The following is a 22367-nucleotide window of genomic DNA, read 5'->3' on the forward strand; positions in this document are numbered from 1 at the left end:
ATAGATGTCAGAGCTTCTACTTAGGGAAGTGGTATATTGTGGGTAATATTGAAATATAGTATGAGACCATTCTTGTATGGTTGGGGTGGAAGGAAGGAATAGGTCATAAGTTTAAGGAAGCTAAGGAGGGTTTGATAAACAGGGTAGAGAGTAGTTTTGATTCTTGACTTTTTCTGATTAGGAAAAAATGCAATAGTCACATAATGCTCTCAATGTATTTTATTTTAAATATTAAAAATATTTCATGCCCTCTATTACAAAGGCTGTTTTCCCTCTTTATATAGTTAAATTTATATATTTAAATTTAATTAAACATCACTGAATAATATAGTTAAGAAATGATTTAGAAATGGAAAAAGATAATTTGTTTCAAATAGCATACATATAGGAGACCCCAAATATTCTCAGACATTTATATACATGATGAAAGAGTTGTTTCCAAAAATATACTTTTGTTCTGGTATCACCAAGAAACTTTTGTGTTAAATTATTTAAAGGCTAGATCAATCTAAGACCTAACTCCAGGGAGTCCTCAGTAGAATATTTTAGATGTTTTAAAAATAAGATGACAGAAATCCTTATAACAGAGTTCCATGTGACTCAAAGGAATAATAATGGAGGTGCTTGTCAATACTGACGAGGTTAATTATGAAGCAGAAGTGCTGGGGAAAAAGGAGATTAGAAAACTGAGGAAGATATATGCTATACATCATGACAAAACTAAATTCAACTGACATTTATTAAGCACCTGCTGCATATAGAGTACTGTGCTAGGTGAGATACAAATTTTAGATAAGAAATGTTCATTTATGTCATTGGTGGAGTGTGAGCTCAGAGCAATGAAGTAACAGATTTTTGAAATTATCAAAGTATAGAAACAAGCAGCAAAGAATGTCATTAGTAGTAATAGGAGGGAGCAGCCAGGTTAAAGTTGGAGATATTCACTAGTGCTCATTGAGGATTTTACTTTTATTCAATCTTCAATGCCAGATTCCAACCACTCTTTTAGTTTCAGTAAAATCCCTCTCCTCTGACTTGCTGTTTCTCAAAAGAGGCATTTAAAACACTTGAGGGAAACAATGGATACATTCAAACTCCTTTACTAGATATTAAAGTAGAAACCCAGCTGTGATAATAAAAAGAGCACAGTAATTTAAACTGAAACACTGCTTCCAAAGGAGAAATACTACAAAATATACCAACAGGTGACACATTAGCAGAGGATTAGAAGAGCAAGGAATGGTTTTTGGCTGCCTTGGCTATATCTCTATTTTTAAAGGCATGACTGGGAAAGCATCCCTCCCACCCCCACCCCAATAAAGACTGAAGTGTCTACAAACACGTCCCACATCAAAAAGGAAGCAAAACCTGACTGTTTAACTGATGTCCGTTTTAGGTGTTTGGTTTTACATTGTACCCCTGATACTAGAGACCATCTATGCTACTGTTTTCTAGGAGTTTATTTTCAACATCTAATCAGAGCAAGATTTTTTATGTGGACAGACCAAAAGCTGCAGCTTAGAGATGCTACAATATGACTCTATCGTTCCCTACCTGCCACCTTCCCATCCTCATTCTCTGAAATTATGACAACCCATTTTTTTCTACACAGGACAGGGTTCTGTCCTGTTCGGTAGCAGTACATTTACACAGCCTAGCTTCCTGAGCTTACAGTACAAAATATTTTGCAGGGCATTTTGGCTAGAAAGTGCTTAAAAATGAAATAATGGATGAAAAATATTCCAATCCTTCCTAATCCTCAGATGTAGGGGCAAAACACCTAGTAGAAAAAAAAAATTGGAATAAGAAGGTTCCAAATTAGGATGGAAAAGTTCTTGCAAATTATCTTGTATTGACAGTAAAGCAAGAAATAAATGAATTAAAAAATCTTATCAAAAATTACATTTTTATAAGTAAGAGGAATGTCAATCAGCTGTGCTCTAATATATATGATTTGACAGACATCCTTCTTCTCTCCACCAAGAAGCTATAAAGACTAAATAACAACAAGGAATTTTTGATTGTGTATTAAAAGAAAAACTCATTAGCTGGGACAGCAGATTTGGTCAATTATAGCTGCATTTGTTGAATATTCAATCCTTTCTGGAAAGTCTTCCAAAAGGGGAAAAAAAAATAAAGATGTTTCACTCAACCAGAAGAAAGCAACATTAAATATTAGATTTAATAATGAGTATTGAAATTTAATGTATTTGACAAATATGTTAAATTATTATAGTGTCACTTGGTTGCTAATGCCACAAATAAATCCAGGGTTGGAGGAGAGGAGAAGGGAAGAGAAAATTGGGCTTTGATGTTTATTTGGAGGGGGGCAGTCTTAGGATTTTTCTACAACCCAATTCTGTTCTGGAAAGGCCATACTAATTGTACTCTAACAATTAGGAACTATCATTGATTATATTACATGCAAAATTCCAACACATAGCTAATAATCTAAGTCTCTTAACTTTTTTTTACCTAATCATGGCACTTGTACTGAACTGTTACATGAATATAAAAATTCACTTCAAATTAAAATGCTTATTCTGTACACAAAGAATTAAAACTGAGATGAGAAGAAAATGTTTTCTAAAACTAAAACTTTGGCTGAATTGGATACAGAAAATTCTCTAATGTTCTTATAAAAAGAAAAACTACATACACCCTTGAAAAAAATGATACAATCAGAAGTACATTTCAAAACTTAAGGTGGGTTTTTTTTTTTAATCATTAATGAAGAGGCAGACTAAAATAGATGACATGTCTGCGCTAAGATGATATTTGGGTAGGAAGAGTCTCTGGGCTTAAGAGCCCAAGACTGAGTTAGTGATAGATGAGAACAAAATCCTCAAATGATCAGTTTTATATCTATTGAGATAGGAGTGCATATGCCATCATGGAAACAAGACCAAATATCTCCATTGTACAAAGTGGATGAGTCCTGAAGAAATAGACTGTCACACAAAACTGAAATACAACATTGTCATGTTTGTCATTAGCAAGTTTTCAAGGTCACTAGAAAATGACAGAGTATTAGTACCCCAGTCACTCCATTGATAGACAGGGAAAGAGGAAAAAAAGAAAACCCCAGAATATTTCAAGAAGTAGAAGAAGTGATTCCTTACTATGCCAACACACTTTATCAGGCAACATGATTTTCTGGCTGGACGTCACAAACAGCAAATACTACAATAATTTAGGTTGTTCAGTGAACACAGCAATCAACCCAGGTTTCAACAAAATGCACTGAAAACTAGTGTGATGCACTAGCTATTTGATGTTAGAAGCTTGGGTCAAGAGGGAAAGAAATTTTTGTGGTCTTGGATTAGTCTGTGATTCTTTGTCACTCATAAAGACACCATAACTTTGTAATAGTAAATTCCTTAAAGAATAAGTATACCAGAGGTGATCATCACCCTGGTCAAGGTAAGTGGGTTCTTCAGTACTTCAGCCAGTGGTATCTTCCTCACAAATATATTGGTGAGATCAAAGGATATCAAAAAGATAAAGAGCCACAAAATGGATTTCTTGACACTTTAAAGTTGGTTATATATCATAATTTGCATTTAAAAACATAAATAAAATCAAAATCAGGATTAAAATTTGAAACAAGAAAAAAGTAATAACCTCATATTCTTAAGGCAAGACAATACAGGTTCTTTTAAGGAGGCACTTAAATCCATAGACGATAAAATCCCAGAGCTACAGTTAGACACGTAAATATAGAACCTGTTAAAAAAAAACACAACAGGGAAAAACTATTAGTTCTCTTAACAGCTGCTTTAAGGAGTGCTTAAATACACATACATAACCTTGCCCTCTTCCCACAGAAAACTAGCAGTTCAATGATCTGCTATATTTCATGAAATGTTTGTTCATAAAAACTACAGCTGTTCAAATGTAAGCACAAAAATAACACCACTTTTAACCCTCAAAGTATAAAGGAATGTACTTCTTTTTTTAAAAGAAAAAACACTTGACACACCAAATCAAGGAGATGCCCATCAATTGGGAAATGGCTAAACAAGTTGTGGTATATGAATGTAATGGAGTACTACTATGCTATAAGAAATGAGGAACAGACTTCATTATAACCTGGAAACACTTATATAATCTGATGCTGAGTGACAGGAGCAGAACCAGGAGAATATTATACACAGTTACAGACACATGGTATCTGTGATGACTAACTTTGATAGACTTGACTCTCCTCAGCAATATGAGGTTCAAAGACAGCTCCAAAAGACTCATCATGGAAAAAGCTATCTACATCCAGAGAAAGAATTATGGAGTCTGAATGCAGATTGAGGCAAACTGTGTGCTCTCTTTTTTTCCTTTTTCTTTTTTGGTTTTGTTTCTCCTTTCTCATGATTCATTCCATTGGTTATAATTCTTCTTTACAACTTGACTATTATGTAAATAAGTTTAATGTGAAGGTATATGTAGAACCTACATTGAATTATATGCCGTCCTGGGGGGGAGAGGGGAGAAGAAGGGGAGAAAATTTGGAACTCAAAAACTTGTGTGGGGCAGCTAGGTGGTGCAGTGGGTAAAGCACTGGCCCTGGAGTCAGGAGGACCTGAGTTCAAATCTGACCTCAGATACTTGATACACTTACTAGCTGTGTGACCTTGGACAAGTCACTTAACCCCAATTGCCCTGCCTTTGCCCCTCCAAAAAAAAAAAAAGAAAAAAACTTGTGGAACTTAGTGTTGTAAACTAAAAATAAAGAATAAATTAAAAAAACTTAGCATAGCATAAGTTATAGCAGGCCTGCAGAAGAGACAGCAAACATTTTATTTCTAAGTGGTTAAACTTTAAGATAATTAAGGCTTTATGAGAGATAAAAATTCTAAATCACTGCTATTTTTTCTTTGTGGCTTTGTATTTGGGGCTTACAATTTATTCTAATAGCTAAATGCAGAACATCTTACCTGCTAAATATTTAATATTGTCAAGCTTGTGTGATTCAAGCATGGTTTTCAGGCCAGCAACTTCAGTGTCTATTTTTCTGTCTGTCTGAGTAAGAGCCCGGAGTTGTTGTGCCTGCTTTAAAACAAAGAGATACATGATATTATATAACTACAGGTTATCAGGTCCCATGGAACTCATACATTTAATTTAAGAAGTTTGACCTAATTCTACTATACTGTAGAAGGCAGTACCTCATAATGGATAGAGTGCTGGACTTGGGAATGAAGATGACCTGCATTCTAATCCTTGTCTCTAACACTATGTTACAAAAACTCTGAGCCTTGGTTTCTCCACTTAAGAGAGATTATCTCCAGGGATGTTATAGGGTACAAATGAGAGAATATATAAATAGTATTTTGAAAAACTTTTGAGAATCCCCCAGCATACATGTCTAGTTCTATCATATTTTTGAATACACTGTACTCTAACTGGTTTATGAACCCTTATTCCTTAATTAGACTATGAATTTGATAGGGGCAAGGACCATTTCTTCAGCTTTAAAAAAAAAAGCCAAAAAACAGTCCCTACAGTAATGGCCACAGAAGAGACAACTCAGAATACTCTTGAAAACAAGAGTACTGTCCTGTCATTTTGTCTTCTCGAATTTTCTAACATTACTTATATATAAGCTTATATAAAAACAGCATAACATATATGGCTGATCATTATGTAGTTTGGATACACAGAGATATATTGAAAGTTAAGTCTGATTACAAAGTAACCCATAAAGGTTAGTCATGTTCCTCATAGAAATACTATATTTCTCTCAATTTACTTATTCACAATGAAATTGAATTTTTAAAACTGCTGATGGATGCTGAGTAGTTTTATATTGCTACCCTTTTGATAAAAAATAAAGAAAATCTGGATAAGCAGTTTTCTATTAGGCATTAATGTACCACAATTCCTTCATATAGACCTAAAAAAACCCTTTTGTTCCAAAGGGGGCATTCAGCTTCAAAACTAAAACAATACCTATCATTTATACTGCACTTTAAGATTTGTAAAAACACTTCAAATGTTATTTCACTTCATCTAACAACAACCCTGGGAAGTAAGTGTTATCACAGCACCTACAGTTAAGGAAACTGGCTCTGAAAGAGGTTAAGTGACCTGCATAGGGCACAGAGCTAATAGGTGTCTGAGGCAGGGTCTGAATTCAGGTCTTCCTGAAGCCAAGACCAGTACTTTATCCATTACTCCGTCTAACAGTCAACACACAAGTAAATTTGATTGTGCTCTAGTAGGGGGTTGAAGAGGTTGGGGTCAATTCCACATGAATAAGTTTATAATCATAACCCTTTCTTTCATGGTCAGATTTTTAATTTGATGAAAAAAAAATCAGGATTTAGAAGTGCAGGGAGAGGGAGGCTGACTTTTGTTAACAGAATAATTGTCTTTTAGAAAAGGAAGCTTCTCCCTGATGCTTACACCAATTATTATTGAATATTAGTGTCCAAATGGTTCAGGCGGAGTATAAGGATTATTCATTTATCATTTGAATGTTTTCAGGTCATATCACCCCTAGACTTTAGAGAGAGGTCTCAGTAAGGACCAGCTAAATATGAAAATAAAAAGGTATAAGAAAATAACTAATAGGATTAAAAAGTGAGACAAACAAATAAGGCTCTTTGTATCACCAAGTCCCAACAGTTATTCTTCCAGAACCCCAATGGGGAAGTCAAAAAGGTAATAATTAGTGTCTGGCTTTTCAATGAAATTACAAATCTAGTATCTATCCCTATCCAGTTTTCTAAAACATAAAAGCAACATCAGCCAGCCATTTTCCTGACCCCTCATGCAGGATTAGTAAATGTCATCATAAAAATAACCCATAGGAACAGACTCAACTATTCAGTTCCTTTCCTTTAAAAAAAAAAGTTGTTTTATTGGTTCATTTTGAATCAACTCATTGATTCATCAGTTATTTTGGAAGTGGAGAACTGTCTCTTTGACAAACTTACAACTAAGCGAAAACATCAATATTAATCACGTCCTATCTTTTCATTCTTCATTTCTAAGGAGATATGGTTGTATGCCCAGGAGGATTCATGTGTCTTTGCTTTTGAGTTATTTCAGCCACAAAAGTAATTTTCAAATTCTGAGGCTCTACAATCCTTATGAATCTTCACTTTGGAATTCCATTCCAAAAGATGCACTGGGAGACATCATGGAAAGGAAGAAAAGCAGGGAGAATCTCTTCATAATTCTTTTTGTAAACCAGTACAAAAGCTACCTAATGTTTGCTACTAGTTAAGAAGGGATTTTGCGTCTTTAGGAGCTAATTCTACCATCATGAACCTGAGAGTTCAGAATTTTACCACAGACACACTGGTTATTATCCATTAACATATTAGAACAGGGGGCAAAGGTGAATTTAAGATACAACAAAGCAATGCTCAGTTTCACTTCTTACCAATGTTAATACTTCAGATCTCACTTCAAGTAGCTTCCTTTCATTCAATGCATACTGAAAAGATAAAATTTAACTTGTGTTAGACCACAGCTTCATTCCTGTTTATGTCTTGCTCTGGTATCATAATTAATATTACGACAGAGTATTGGGCTTGGAGTCAGGATGACTTAACTTCCTGAATTCAAATCTGGCCTCAGACTCTTACTAGCCACTTAACCCTGTTTGCCTCAGTTTCTCACATGCAAGATGAGCTGGAGAAGGAAATGGCAAACCACTTCAGTCTCTTTGCCCTAGTGGGGTCATGAAAAGTCAGACACAAGTGAAAACAACAACAAAGCATTCTAGAATCACCTGAGGGTGTAGGAGCAACCATATTACTTTTGTCTAGGGATGCACTACTAACTGTAAATAAGAGATCCAATCCTCCAGATTCAGCATCCCAATATTCTGGAATCTTTTTCTCCAACTCTTAATGCTATATCTACTTTCATTTCTCCTTTAAGGATTTAATTTTTGGGGAGAATGAAAAAGGTGGGGAAGAATAATTCAAGACACATTGGATGTTGGCAAATCAGGTGGTTGAAGCCTGAACAGAAAGAATAGGGAGAAAAATAGTTGCTAAAAAAATAGGGGCAGCTAGGTGGTGCACTGAGTAGAGCACCGGCCCTGGAGTCAGGAGGATCTGAGTTCACATCTGGCCTCAGATGCTTGATACACTTACTAGCTGTGTGACCTTGGGCAAGTCACTTAACCCCAACTGCCCTGCCTTTCCCCCCTCCCCCTTAAAAAACAAAACAACAAAAAAAAGGACATGTGTCTTTGGAATCTTAGATGAGTAAGTTCACTACTAACCAATGTGAAGGCAATGGACTGCAGTGGGAAAAGTCCTGGATTTGGAATCGGGGACTTGGGTTCACATCCTTATTTTGCCACTTATTAGCAATATGAGCAGAGTCAGGAATCTAACCCAAGTCTTCTGACTGCAAATCTGCATAGGGACCTTTGCTCTCTTTTAAAAAAAAGTTTGTTGGTTAAAAATTGTACATGCTGATTTATATGCCAAATCACACAAATGTTATGGCTTATTAAATATACTTAACTCACAGTATCACAGTGAGAACAAAACAAGACTTTCGTCACCTGTTCGGTGTCAGCTGTAAAAAGAGCCATGCTGTAGAGTTATAGTGGATGCTACTTTGTACTGGGTGACAACACTTAGAATTAAGCTTGCATTTTCCCTTTGGCCATAGTTTAATACAGTTTGTTGGCATGCAGATCACACTTAATCATATCACTCGAGTGACTGGAATTCTTGAAATGAGGATACAGAAGAGACAATTTGCAGTTTTGGTGGTAAGCAGAAATAATTTAACTATTTTTTTTCAAAGATCATATGAAATGCCTAACATTAAAAAAAAATTCCACTATATTTTTTATCTGTAAAGAATAAAAGTGGCAGCTAGGTGGCGCAGTGAGTAGAGCACCGGCCCTGAAGTCAGGAGGACCTGAGTTCAAATCCGGCCTCAGACACTTGACACATGTACTAGCTATGTGACCTCGGGCAAGTCACTTAACCCCAATTGCCCTGCCTTTCCCCTGCGGAAAAAAAAAAAAAAGAATATAAAACAAGAATCAGGTTAGTGATGAGGAAGGGGCCCCAAACTAAAAGGAATTTTAGAAGGCGGTAGCAACCAAGTATGATGAATGGATAATGGTCACTCTCAACTTTGAAGCTACTGGTTCAGTGCAAGGAAGCTCACAACCAGAGGGCAATGTGGTGCTTTTTTCTAGCATTTGTTTACTGCTCTAGCCTTAACCATCTAAATATTAAGAAATCTCCTTTCCATGAGAATATACCACATTGCTTCACTCATTATCCAAAAGGAAGGGGATAATCAGCTGAAGATTAAATGATAAAAGTAACCTAATCTGTTTGTATTAGGCATCTAACTGATAGCTCCATGGAAACATACAACTACAATGATGGTTTCAGCTGAAAAATAACATGGGCAGACCTTCAAGTATGGAAAAAAATAGTTCTCTTCGTTTCACTGGTTTTGTCCATGTTTTCAGTGCCCCCTACAGCTGCAAGTGCTCCCTAGATCAGGCTGGATCAAAGAACAGGATATCTGCAATGAATACAGTTTCTTATTTGCAAAATCATAAAAACCAAAAGGTACAAGAAAGAAGTATGTTTTCCTTTAGAAACTGGTCCTACGGTAATGGCCACTTTGCACATAGTAGGAATTTGAAGTACAGTTGGCACTTAGACTCCCAGTCATAGTACTAGATTAAAAAGCGACTGTCCTTTGGTCTCAAAGATGCATAGTTTCAGTATGTATGAGAAAATTGTGAAGAGGAAAAAACAAGAGCTAATAATTATTCTTTAGTTGTGTATACTGTATATACTAAATCCTATGCTAATAAAAGACAATTTAGAAGCATACATTCTTTAGCAAGAAAGACAATGAAAAATGAGCTATACAGAATTCCCTAGACTTCTACTTAGATCACTAAACTATTTTACCACTAAAAATATTTAGCTGTTATTAAGTTTAATAAGCCTGAGGCCAAAGAATATGACTTTGAAAGCAAACACAAAAAGCAAAAGAGTGCTAGTTTACAATTTAAATCTTTATTACTCCAATCCAGTTATCAGTATTATTCAATTTTTTTCTGAAATAAGGTCTGAAGATACTTAATCTTATTCAGTGTAATACTGGAATTAAGTATAATCCTCATATTAAAGTCTAGGTGATACACTAAGAGTTTACAAGTATGCTCTCAATTCAAGTATTTTATCAAAGTATCCGAGCTGAGTTTGACTAAGCTTTAAATTTTCATTCTGATAACATATGCCAAATTAAGGGAAAGAAAAGTTCCTGAAGGTAGAATAAGAGCCAATCTGAGAGATATTTTGAAATATAGGGTACAAGGGAAGTTGAGGAAAGTTTAAAAATTTAAAAGTTTAAAAAAAAGTTCAAAAATCAACTAAAAGGTTTTGCCTATGTTTAGCCCTGCCAGAGACTAATGCACAGGATGGTCTCAAATGTTCAAACTTCGTGCAAATTCAAGTTTCACCTAGAATTTTATCTTAAAATGAAACTAATTTTCAAAGAACATACCAATTCTTTTACTCTGCTCTTTTCTAGATTGAAATCCAATTTATTATCTGCCCGGACTTTAAGTATTTCATCCTGGAAGGCAAGTGAGAGAAAAGAGAGGTGGAGAAAAAAAAACAAACAAAATAAAACATCAGAGAAAGGATGGAATCAAAAGATGGATGTTACTCAATTCTACTTGACTAGAACATTACTTAATTCTCACATCTATGAAGACAAATTCCTTTGTTCTTTTACACAGAGATATTCACTATTTAGAAGTCAAATAGGAAGCATGGTAAGTATTTTTTAAAAAATATGAAAGAATATGTTGCTCAAGAGCATATATCCTCTCTCTAAGGAGTATTTCATCTGTAACAATTTGAGTTACTGCTGGAAAGAGATCAAAGTATTATGAAAAGTAACTTTTTTATTTCTTTTGTAAAAGTAAAGAAAAAGTAAAAACATACCTATCACCAAATAGACAAAAGTAGTATTCTGTAATAGTTCTACCGAAAGGCAAATAACTTGTAACCTCTCAAGCCATTTAATATTCTAAGAACTTATTTTTCATGTGACATTGTGAGTCTGACAGTCACAAGTCATAAAGATGAACTTTAGTGGATTGAGAGCTAGCCCTATATTTCAGAAAATATGGGTTCAAGTCCAACCTTTGACACACTGGCATGCGCATGTGCCTACACACACACACTCCACATGGGAACCAAGAAGAGAAGTCCTGAGAAGAATGGAGCCAGGAGAGGAGTAAGCATGGCTGAACTGGGCATTTTACCAACTAAAGGAGAGGGCTGAAGGGGCAGAGGCATTTTCCAAAGTGAGAAGGCTGCTAGTATAGAGGTGGAGAAGTCTGGAGAGAGGAGCAGAGCTGGGAGAGGAATGACTTTGCCCCCCTTAGCCCTCTCCTTTAGTTGGCTCCTTTGTGGATACCGCGCCATTTAATAAGAATCCCCTCCTCCCACTCCCATTTATGCATTGTCTTCTCCCATTAGAATGTAAGCTTCTTTAGGGCAGGGTCTATCTTTTTTACTTGTATTTGTATTTTCGGCACTTACTAGTACAATGCCTGACATATGGTAAGCTCTTAATTGATGCTCTCTGTATCTGTCTCAGAGGGAAGGCATTAGCCATGGGGAGAAATGGGGGAAATTTGGGGCGGTACAGGAACCAGGAGGAGCTTCCTGTAGAATGTGGGTTTTGAGCTGAGTCTTGAAGGAAGCCAAGGAAGCTAGGAGGCAGAAGTGAGGGGGGAACATGCCAGGTATGGGGCACAGCCAGCTGTAATGGTAAGATATAGAGTATTGAATATGGGGAAAAGCAAGTAAGCTGGTTTGGCTGGATCACAGAATGCACAGAGTAAAGACTAGAAAGGTAGGAAGGGGCCAGTTTTTAATGGGCTTTAGATACCAAAAATAATTGATCCTGGAGGAACTAGGGAGCCACTGAATTATTGAGCAGGGGTGGTAACATGGTCAGACCTATATTTTAGGAAAAATCATTTTGGCAGCTGAGCCAAGAGTAGACTGGAGTGAGGAGACCAGAAGTAGGGAAACCAAGCAGAAGGTTATTGCAGTAGTCCAGGTGTGAAGTGACAAGGGCCTGAACTAAGGTGGCATCAATGTGAGTGGAGACAAGGGAACTTATTTGGAAAATGTTCTGAGGGTCGAAATGACAAGACTTGACAAGAGATTAGATATGGGAGGGAGTGAGGAGGAGAGGATATCCTGGAAGTTCCAGGCCTGTTTACTGAGAGAACGATTGTGCCATCAACAGTAACAGGAAAATTGGGAAGAGAGGAGTAACTGAGGGAAGAACAATGAGTTCAGTTTTGGGCATGCTGAATTTGATGTCTATTGGACATCTAGTTCAAGATGCTGAAAGGCAGTTGGTGATATGAGACTGGTGCTTGGGAGAGAGGTTAGGACTGGATACATAGATCTGGGAATTATTTTGTGTAAAGAAGATAGTTGAATCCAAGGAAGCAGATGAGATCAACAACTAAGCTAGTAGGAAGGAAGAAGAAAAGAGGACAGAGGTTTGGGCAACACTCAGTGAACAAATAGGTTTACCTATGTCGAGCTACAGCGTTTCTCTAACGTGAAAGGTCATTTCTTTGAAGTCATCATGCTTTATAAGAAATTTTCAAATACTAGTAAAAATGCAAAATTGGTTGTCTTTCTAGCACAGGTTCCCAATTCCTACTGCTAAGGTCAGTTAGTTTTAAACAAACTAAACACCAGAAAGACCAGGCAAGTCAACTGTTACAAAAATGTTATGACTTAAACTTTGAAATAAAAAAAGTTTATCTTACTATCCTTATTTTCTTTACCTCATGGGCTAAAAAAATTGCACTGTATCAATTGATGCAGCTTGGTCCTTTGAGGTATTATATTCTAGTCTGTCTAGTGTAATAACAAGTACTTTTAAAACTATATTCATTAAAGATTCCCTATTATTACTCATAAAAAACATCTTACCATCATTCGCTGTTTTAACTGGTGGAGTTCAAGTATTAATTTCTAAAAACATCAAAAAAGAAACAAGTCAAATATAATAACAAATTAAAGGTTTGTGAGAAAAGAGAAAAAGCTAAAACTCAGTTTCTTTCTCCTGGACCAGGATCCTTCCTTTCTCTTCCAACTTTATGAATTTCAGGTTTGTTCAGGACAACTCACTTACGTCAAGATTCCCCTCAATCTAATGTATTAACACTCATACCACTACATTAATTACACAATGCTTCTTGAAGGAGATGTGTACTAATAAATATTAAGTCAAAAAATGTTTAGCTGTTAGTTGTGGGAATTTGCCTCTAAAGCTGAGCCTTCCTCTTTTCCAGTATTTCATTCAAATTTTTTTTCAACTACTCTAGCCCCAGATGTAATCTCAAATTATAGCTTTCAAAGATGCTTTTTCAATAGCTTTAAGTCCCATCATCTGGCCAAAAGGAGAGGATTATCTTTGAAGATGAGACCAAAGGAAATAGCCTTTTTTAGATTTTTTTTTTTGAAGAGGACTAAAAGTTGGTAAAGCCCATGAGTTAATAAGCTAAAATAAATGCAACATTTTCAGTTAAATGGCAAATTATGAACTAGTAATTATTATATAGGCTTGGAATCAGTAAGACCCACCTTTGTGAGTTCAAACTCAGCCTACTAGACACCTACTAGCTGTGTGACCCTGGGCAAGTCACTTAACAGTTTGCCTCAATTTCCTCAGCTGTAAAATGAGCTGGAGAAGAAAATGGCAAACCACTCCAGTATCTTTGCCAAGAAAACCCATAATGGGGTCACAAAGAGTTGGATATGACTGAACAAAACAACAACTATCATAGAACTCGGACTTCAAACCCTCTAGAACAGGAGTTCTTAATCTGGTGAACTTTAAAAACAATTTATGTGTATGTATGTATGTATGCATGCATGTATACATATATATGTGTGTGTGTATATATAATTTCAATAGAATTGGTTTTGTTTGTAATCGTATTTTATGTACTATAAAACATCATTCTGAAGTCTTCATAGGCTTCACCAGATTACTTAAAGGCCCCATCACATAAAAAGTATTCTGAGATTTATGTTTTCACTGCATAAGGAATTTTAAAACTTACATTAACAATGTGACAGCACTGTCTTGCTTTTTATAAGTAGGAGGAGTTCTATAGGTTTACCTCATTTTCTGCTCTGAGGGTTGAAAATTCACTCTTTTCTAAAATGATCATATCCTTTTTGACACCAGCAATCTGAGACATTATCTGCTGTACAGTGATCTCCTAGGAAAAGAAAAGCCCGTACACAATTGGCATATATTACCTAGAATGTTCAACTTATCCTCTCTCTGGAGTTGTGGTCAAACGTAAAGCAGATACTTTTTTACCCATCTCTAGAGGGCCTGAATGTAACATGTTAGCTGTTAACCAACATCAAGGAGATAATTAAAGTGACGAAATTGAATGTTATGTTTAGCCATGCTTTTAAGAACAAATACTTGATTTTTGGTCACTTCTAAATTTACTAAAACAAGAACAGCAATCTTTTTGATACCTAGTTTAAAGATTATATCTCTAGATTAAGAAACATTATCAAACATATGTGAAATGCTTTTCAAATCTTAAAGTGTCACACATGCTTAGCTATTAAGTATTGGTAGGAAAGCTTTAGAGAAAATTTATCTATTTTCCCTCCTTGCTCCCCAAACCATACCACATCACAGCAACTATGGGAAAAACAGTTATGTTTTTGTTTTCAATAGCTGAATTTTCATAGCATTGAACCTCTTTATCTGAGGACTTTGGAGATGACTGCTTGGCACTCTTCATTTGAACACAGGTGCCCAATGAATGTTAGGTTCAAAACACGATGTGGGATACTGATACACATATGCATATACTAATTTACTTATTTTAAAATGCATAAAATACCCACAAACCTAGAAGATTTCCTCTCATCTAACCTGATGCACCTTGGTGACCATATCCTGGCCGACAATCTCCATGTTGTTGTTCATGATCTTCACTAATGCAGAGACAATGATTTCTGCTTGTTGAGTGCTAAATCCTAAATAAATAAAACAACTACATTCAGCAAAATTCTATGCCTTGGATAAAATCTTCAAAGAAATATCCAATTAAAAGACTATAGAAAGGAGATATTTTACAGCAAAGGCTTTATTTTTTTGTAGCATAACCAATATGTGGCTGTACCAATAGTCATAAGAAAACATTTCTGTGGGTAGAAATACATAGGCAATGTAGCAGAATGGGAAGAATGAACAGGCTTTTATGAAACACTTATGTGCCAGGCACTGGGGGATACAAACATCGAATAAATAAATAAACAAAATCAAAAGAGTCTCTGTCCTCGAAGATCATAAATCTAAAGCAGAAAAGGGAATATGAGAAGATACAGTTTAAACATCTCATTTTAAAGATAAGGAAACTAAGGACTAGGAAGGTTAAGGGACTTGCCCCAGGTTACACAGGTAGCAAGCATAAAAGGTGGAATTTGAATCCTGACACCAATGCTTTTTACTGTATCATGAAGAACTTACATTCTATCTAGGGAAATAACATGTACCAATTAAAGTAAATAGAAGATAAAGGTGGGCAGGAGGCAGACTGTGATGAGTTTTAAATACCAGGAATTTGTATTTTATCCTAGAAATAATAAATAGGGAGACACTAGAGCTTTTTGAGCAAGATAGTGACATGGTCAGACCTGAGGTTTAGGAATATTAAGTTGCCAGCTGTGTGGAGAATGGATTGGTGAGGGAGAATTGAGGAAGGGTGCCTGATTAGTAAGTTATTCAATAAATCAACAATGAAGTGCCTACTATGTGCCAGGCATTGTGTTATGGGCTGTAGATAAGCTATTTAGAAGCAGCTTACATTCTGATGGGGAAATGATAAGTATATATGTAAATAGATAGAGATGATAAGGCCAATACAAATAATTACAAAGTAGTTAATTACAAGGTAGGAGGGAAGGTACCAACAGTTGGGGAGATCATGAAAAGTTTCATGAGGAAGATGGTACTTGAACTGTGTCCTAAAGGAAGAGAGGGTTCTATGAAGCAGAGATGAAGAACAAGTGCATTCTAGGAATGGGAGGCGGCCAATGCAAAGGCAAGGAGATGAGGAATGGAGTGCTGGATCACAGAATGTAGTATGTACAGTGAGTCTGAAAAGATAGGTTGGGGTCAGGTTCTGAAGGGCTTTAAAAGCTAAACAGAGAAATTGAGCTTATTGAGTAGAGGAGAGAAATAATCAGACGGGCACGCCGGCAGAATAGAAAATGGGCGGAAGTTGGGGGGAGACTGGAGGCAGAAAAAACAATTAGGAAGCTATCGAAATAATCTGGGCAAGAGGTGATAAAAACCTAAACTAAGGGAGTGGAGGTATGAATAGCAAAAGGGTCAGATGTGAAAGACTACCAACCTGGGGGACTGAAGAGTGGTGGTGTCTTCAACAGAAAAAGGAAAGTTTGGAAGAGAACTAGGTTTTGAGGGAAAGAGAATGAATTCTGTTTTGGACATTTTGAAATGTCTTCAAACCCATTTTGAAATTTCCATTAAGCAAATGGCGATGCAGAGCTGAAGCTGAGGCAGAGACTGGGGAAATCTATCCTATCACTTCATTAATCCCTTTGCCTCACCTCTCCTAAACTTCTTTGCCCTCATCAATATCTCCAATCTTTTCATTCCTCATTCCTTTATCCCTGCTCTGACCTGACTTACTTCCCTCTCCAATCATGATTGTATAGTTAGTAATTGCAACTCTACATTTTCTTCTACTTTTGAATAGACGATAAATGCCTTGCTAACAAGAACTGTTTCATTCACTGTATTTGTATTTTCAGCACCTCGTATGGTACCTGACACATAGTAAGCACTTGTTGATGGATTACAGAGATAACAGGAAGTATAGGAGACATGGCCAAACACAGGAATGTCATTTTTTGATTAAGTTGAACACTTAGGAGTAAAGGTAATAGCAATTTAGATTCGAAGATCTTTCCCACCCATTAATAGGCCGTGTGACCTGCTTACATCGCAGGAAGCCTAGGTCATGTGTGGTGGGAGGAGCTTGCTGAGAGGAAAAGGAAGTTGTGTCATGGAAAATGCTGAGAGCAGTTACAACAGTTAGAGCTGAGGGAAAGAGAGCAGACCTGTGATGGATGTGAGTTTCTGGGAAGACCCCAGCAGGGGGCGGAAGGTTGTGGGATGCAGTGGTTCTCTGCTATGATGTTGGGGACTTATTAGTTACGGGTTCTGGTTATGTGGTGTATGAATAAATGGTTTACTTCTTCTCCCTTCTATGTGGAGAGTCTTGAACATTTTGAATCCTATAGGCATTTTGACAATTATCATCTATGCTGCGATTATTGCCTCGCTGATACACCAAGTTACCGTAATAATTTAAAGAAGAGGCAAGGTAGGTGTCTGAACTATGGTGGTGGCTACATGGGTAGAGGAGATAGGATGGATGGGAGCAGAAAAAGGGTTTTGCTTTTGTTCTGTCCTTAATTCTGTGACTTTGGCCATCTCTCTGAAAATTACGAGGTATGGGACTAGTCAAACTCATATCTGACTTACAAAGTGCTTTCTTCATTTCTCATCTCTTTTTAGGCATGCTTGAAGGGCAGTGTTCTACATACATACACAACTGGTTAAATAGCTACACAATGAAATAAAATCAAAGCTGTATTTATTTTGATAAAGATATGTACGTTTTAAACTTGTTCGTTTATTTTCTAGCAAATTATGCTTACTTTCTTTTATTTTTTTTTTTAAAAAGCACTGTTACATTAGCAACTACATATACATAATATGTGTTATTTTGTATGATTACCACTACAGGCAATTCTCTTGCAGCCCAACAACATTTTAAATGCAAACTTTTAAAAGCAAATATATGCTATAATAAAACCACTACCCAAACTGCCCTAAGGACAATGTTGCTATGGGAACCTTGAATTTTTTTGATGTTAATGTAACTATCAATTATATCAGAGTTAGCAAGGTTATGAGGTTCCTATTTTCTTTGTTGCTAGGTTCCTACACAGGTAGGGGTTACAGAGAACTCTTCTAAGTTGATGTGCTGAAAGGACTTAAGGTAAAACTTTCTTGAATAGATTATTGATATTTCTCCCTAATCCCTGTTGCAGTTTATATTTTTAAGCTAGTGGTGTTTTTTCTATATGTTCCTTTGTCACAAAATAATATTTTTAGAATTCAGATTTAAGAATTACAGAATAATAACAGAACAAATTTAATAGCTTAGGTGAGAAAGTAAATGCAATTTTGTTATAATGCTTTATTTCTGAGGAACAATATCTAAAAATATTACCCTTTTCCTCCAGAAGAAGCACCACAGCATGGGTGTCAAAATAGAGCTTCTTACTCCCTGAAGAGGGGAAAAGAGATAACTTCTTTTCTTCTTTTTGTGACCCAGCCGAAATGCTCAGATCTAGGAAGGAAAGGAAAACAAAGGGCAAAAACCAGAACACATTTAATATCAAACAGAGGCCATATAACAATGTGAAATGAAGCATTCATAAAAATGCACTACCTTGGAAAGATACTATGAAGTAGCTTATTTGCTTTTAAAAAAAACTTTTAACACACAGATGAGCCATTCATTAACTTAAATTAATCTCAACTCTTAAGCTTTAAGGTCTTAGAATTTTCAGCCACAGAAATCACCCCAGCAGCTGGAAAAGATACCTCAGAAACTGTCTTTATCCCCTCAATACTGCAAAAGAAAACTCAGACTCTATCAGGGATGTTACCTCTGGGAATTCTTGCACAAATGGAAAGTTGGAACTGATAACCTCTAATATTCCTTTCAAATGATAACATTTTATGATTCTTTGAAAATGGAAATACTATGAAAGATACAATGTTACTCTCCCTCCTCCTTTCTACCTAAATTCCCTAAAATCTACCACTGAGTTGGTACTTCATTATCTCCCTTTACTCTCATGCCTAGATTTGGGTCTAGCCGCCAATGGAAACTTTCTGTCTCTCTCACCTTCCACTTTATTAGAACTGGTGGGTTTTTTTTTCCCCTACAGGGTCAAGAAGCTTCCGAATATCCACAGACCTTTGGCACTAGATTATTCCTGTTTAAATTTCTAATATGATAATCATCTATGAGGACTTAAAAAAACTGCAAATGCCTTTTAGGCAAAACATGATCTGAATAGTGCTTGTAGATTTTGGACTACAGATTATAATAAAGGTTACTTGGTCCAAGAACACTAAAATGAATGTCAGTTCATGAAATGTTAAGTATTTGTTCCATTTGGCACCCCTACTACCATAAATTAGAGGTATGAACTATTTTGACTTCAGTCAACTATATTTCTAATGGCAATACATTTAGTATTTGGGATACCAACTTTTGTCCAATAACATGGAAATGGAAGATTTTGTCAATCAACTGTAAATGAATTGATTTCACTGAATTAAAGTTTCAACGAGGCTTAGTCTATTTAGTTCTCAAGAAACTCTTAGTATATTAAAAGGAATATTTTAAATATCTTTTCAAAACAAAGAAAAGTAAGCGGTGGAGGAGCACTGGCTTTAGAGATAGATCGGCCTTCAAATTCTACCAAAGGCTGCCTGTGTGACTTTGGACAGTCGATTGACTTCCCTGGACATTTCCCTGGGTTTCCACGGTCTGTAAAATAAGGCGTTGAATTACATGGCCTCTCAAATCTCCTTCCAACTCTATATCTATGATCAATTTAACTTTTCATTTTCAAAACACACATTCTTGAAAAAAAAAGACCACTAATAAAAAAACAGCAAATAATAAACCAGTGAGCTGAGAACAGAGGCTTTAATCCATTCATCTATCACTGGGCACTAACTTTGTATGTCCTTGCTGGGATCCTTTTTGTTTTTGTCTTCCTCCGTTTCTCTTAGAATTTATTAACTGGTCACTAAGGAAAAATAGTATCGGTTTAAGGGAAGGAGATGCCTGAAGGCAGAAAAAAGTTATGTGATTAATAGCCTTGCTAACGGTACTACATTGTTAATAACATCAAGAAAGTTGGCAAATCATCGGGAGAAACTGAAACACACCTCCCAGACCACAATCAAGTTTATGAATATTACACAAATCAGATTTTCCCCCCTGGAGTCTCAGCGGGGCACCAAGAAAAATGACTATGTAATCAAAGTATAATACTATTAAGACCACATACTTCGGACTCAGAATTGCTAGGTGACCTTGGGACCAGTGACTACTGAACCATGTATGAACAGGACTCACGTCACCCATCATCTCTCCTCGAGGCAGCAGTGCAGCTGACCTTTGGCAGCTCTAATGCCTATCAATAACTAGAAACAATTTAGTAGATTTAGGGCTATTTAAACTTCTGCATCCTAACACGTCAATGCTAGCACTCTAAGATCTCAAGTTCACTGGAAAAAAAAAAAACTCGTTTTCCTCCTAGAAATCTGAGAGCGACCCCCCTCCCCAATCCTCTCTTTAGAAAGAAAAAAACCGCTCATTTCATTTGTAAGTGAAAAAATAAAAGGACCAGAGGTGTCAGCAAGGTGTCTTTCCACAATCTCTCCAAGTCCAAGTTCGGTCTAGACTCGGGCCTCCTTCCCATGCCCCACCCATTGAAGGCGAAAGCCACACCCACCCTGGGTGCTCGGGGATCGCGGTTATATGATCTTCTCAGCTGGGGGGCTGACTACCCAGGTCAGCGCAGCTTTTCCTTGATGAGTCAGGGGCGAAGCCAGGGCCCTTTGCTCTCTCTTTCTCTCCTCTGGGAAGAGCGATGAACTCAGCTGACCCCGTCCTCCTCCTCCTCCTCCTTCCCCTACGCTTCCAACTGCGGCATCTGCGTGCTTCCTGGGGGCGGGAGCTCCGGGCCTCCCCCACCCAGCCGCCCCCCTCTCCCCTCCCCGCCTGCTCCTCACCTCTCCTCGCAGGAGCCAACAGCGGGAAGCTGCGCGGGTGAAGGGGGCCGGCGACGCTGGGGACGAGGCACGACTTGCACCGCAGCGACTGGCCGGCGGAGCCCAGCCCCGTGCCCGAGAGGGGCTGCCCCAGGGCGGTGGCGGGGGCCGGCGGCGGCAGGCGAGGAGGCGCGTGGGCGCCGGGCTCCTCCGCAGGGCTCCGGCTCCCGGCCGTGTCCCGAGGCCTCCGGCGTGAGCGCTCCCAGTCTCCAAGGTGATGGCGCGGGGTCGCCGCAGCCGCGAGCCGAGGGGAGGGCAAGAGAAAGAGGAACAGCAGCGGGGAGGCGCGCGACAGGCCGCCGAGGCCTATCGAGGAGCTAGGGGGCAGACCTCGGAAACCCGCCGGGGAGGCCGACAACCCGCGGAGGCTCCGGAAACAGCTGCCGCCGTAGGTCCCCCACCGCCTCCCGGGCAGCAGCAGCAGAAGCAGCCGCCGCCGCCGCCGGGCCTGCGGGGGCCGGTTCGGCCAGACCCAGGTGACGGCTTCCTCGGCCATCAATGACGCGCTCGCTCACCGGTCCCAGTACGCGTTCATCCCTAGCCCGCCGCCTGCCGGGTCCCACTCGCCTTCCCGAGCTGGGAATCGGATAGAAGTAGGAGCCACTGCAACTGTCAGGCGCTGGACGAGATCCCGCCCTTTCCTGCGGGGGCGGGGCCGAGGCTCGGGCTCTGGGCGTGCTCCGCAGTCAGAGGAGGGGGGTGGGGCCTGGAGCTGCGCGGGGGGCGGGGAGTGGGCGGGGCGTCATTCCTTCCCGCCCCTGGTCCCCCGTTCCTCTTCCCTAGCTGGATCCGGGGAGACTGAGGCATCCTGGGCTCTACCCTTCAGTCCCCAGCATCTGGAGGCAAGTTGGGAGAGCTGAGTCACCCGAGCTGTAAGCTATGGCAGAGGAGGATAATTGGCTGCTATTGTCAGTGTTAGGAAGCGAACGCAACCTTCAGAGGAAGCGACAGCGGTGCTCCCGAGGCTTGTGAAAAGTTCAACTGGCCAATGGACTGATTTGTCTTGCCTTGAGAATTCATATTTGTTGCTGGGGAGAGATTCTTTTTTTGGGGGTGGATAGTTAATAATAGGAGAGAGAGAGAGAGAGAGAGAGAGAGAGAGAGAGAGAGAGAGAGAGAGAATATCGTCAATAAAACATTAAAAATACACAAGAAGACAAAAGTTCAGAAAGACACATAAACTGGGCACCTTTGTTACTGCTTTGGTAAACAACATTAAAAAAAGGACAGACCAGGTAGCAAGATCATGGTTTCACACACAATCCTAATTTTTGTGCTTTTTATATTGAAATGTTTGAGTTTGATGATGTTTTCTTAAAGTCCATAGATAGACGGCTCTTCAGCCACCCCTTTCTCTAGCTTCCTCTTTCCTTCGTTTTCAG

The 22367-nt window shown here is 38.2% G+C and overlaps 1 protein-coding gene across 2 annotated transcripts; it reads right to left on the reverse strand.

Moving 5' to 3' along the window:
* Nucleotides 1-204: 204 nt before the first annotated feature.
* On the reverse strand, nucleotides 205-21628 carry MCUR1 (mitochondrial calcium uniporter regulator 1). 2 transcript variants are annotated; one of them, XM_036734971.1, is made up of 9 exons: nucleotides 20947-21628; nucleotides 18356-18475; nucleotides 14962-15065; nucleotides 14180-14281; nucleotides 12984-13025; nucleotides 10513-10584; nucleotides 7388-7441; nucleotides 4932-5046; nucleotides 205-3726 (listed from the first exon to the last, which is right to left on the reverse strand). In XM_036734971.1, the coding sequence occupies exons 1-9, from the start codon at nucleotides 21479-21481 to the stop codon at nucleotides 3671-3673; spliced, it is 1200 nt and encodes a 399-aa protein (XP_036590866.1). In that variant the 5' UTR covers nucleotides 21482-21628; the 3' UTR covers nucleotides 205-3670. The 2 variants fall into 2 exon arrangements, with proteins under 2 accessions (XP_036590866.1, XP_036590873.1); XM_036734978.1 differs by having other exon boundaries at nucleotides 4932-5043; nucleotides 20947-21592.
* Nucleotides 21629-22367: the final 739 nt, after the last annotated feature.

This window comes from Trichosurus vulpecula, chromosome 1 (genome assembly GCF_011100635.1).
Source record: "Trichosurus vulpecula isolate mTriVul1 chromosome 1, mTriVul1.pri, whole genome shotgun sequence".
Lineage (NCBI taxonomy): Eukaryota > Metazoa > Chordata > Mammalia > Diprotodontia > Phalangeridae > Trichosurus > Trichosurus vulpecula.

Bases quoted from the DNA above. Each gene is read 5' to 3' on its own strand.
- MCUR1 (XM_036734971.1), bottom strand. From the start codon at position 21,481: ATGGCCGAGGAAGCCGTCACCTGGGTCTGGCCGAACCGGCCCCCGCAG. The intron at 14,282-14,961 runs GTTAGATGAGAG...TTCTTTTCCTAG, and splicing joins TGGTCACCAAGGTGCATCAG to GAGATCACTGTACAGCAGAT. The intron at 5,047-7,387 runs GTAAGAAGTGAA...TTTGTTTTAAAG, and splicing joins GATCTGAAGTATTAACATTG to CAGGCACAACAACTCCGGGC.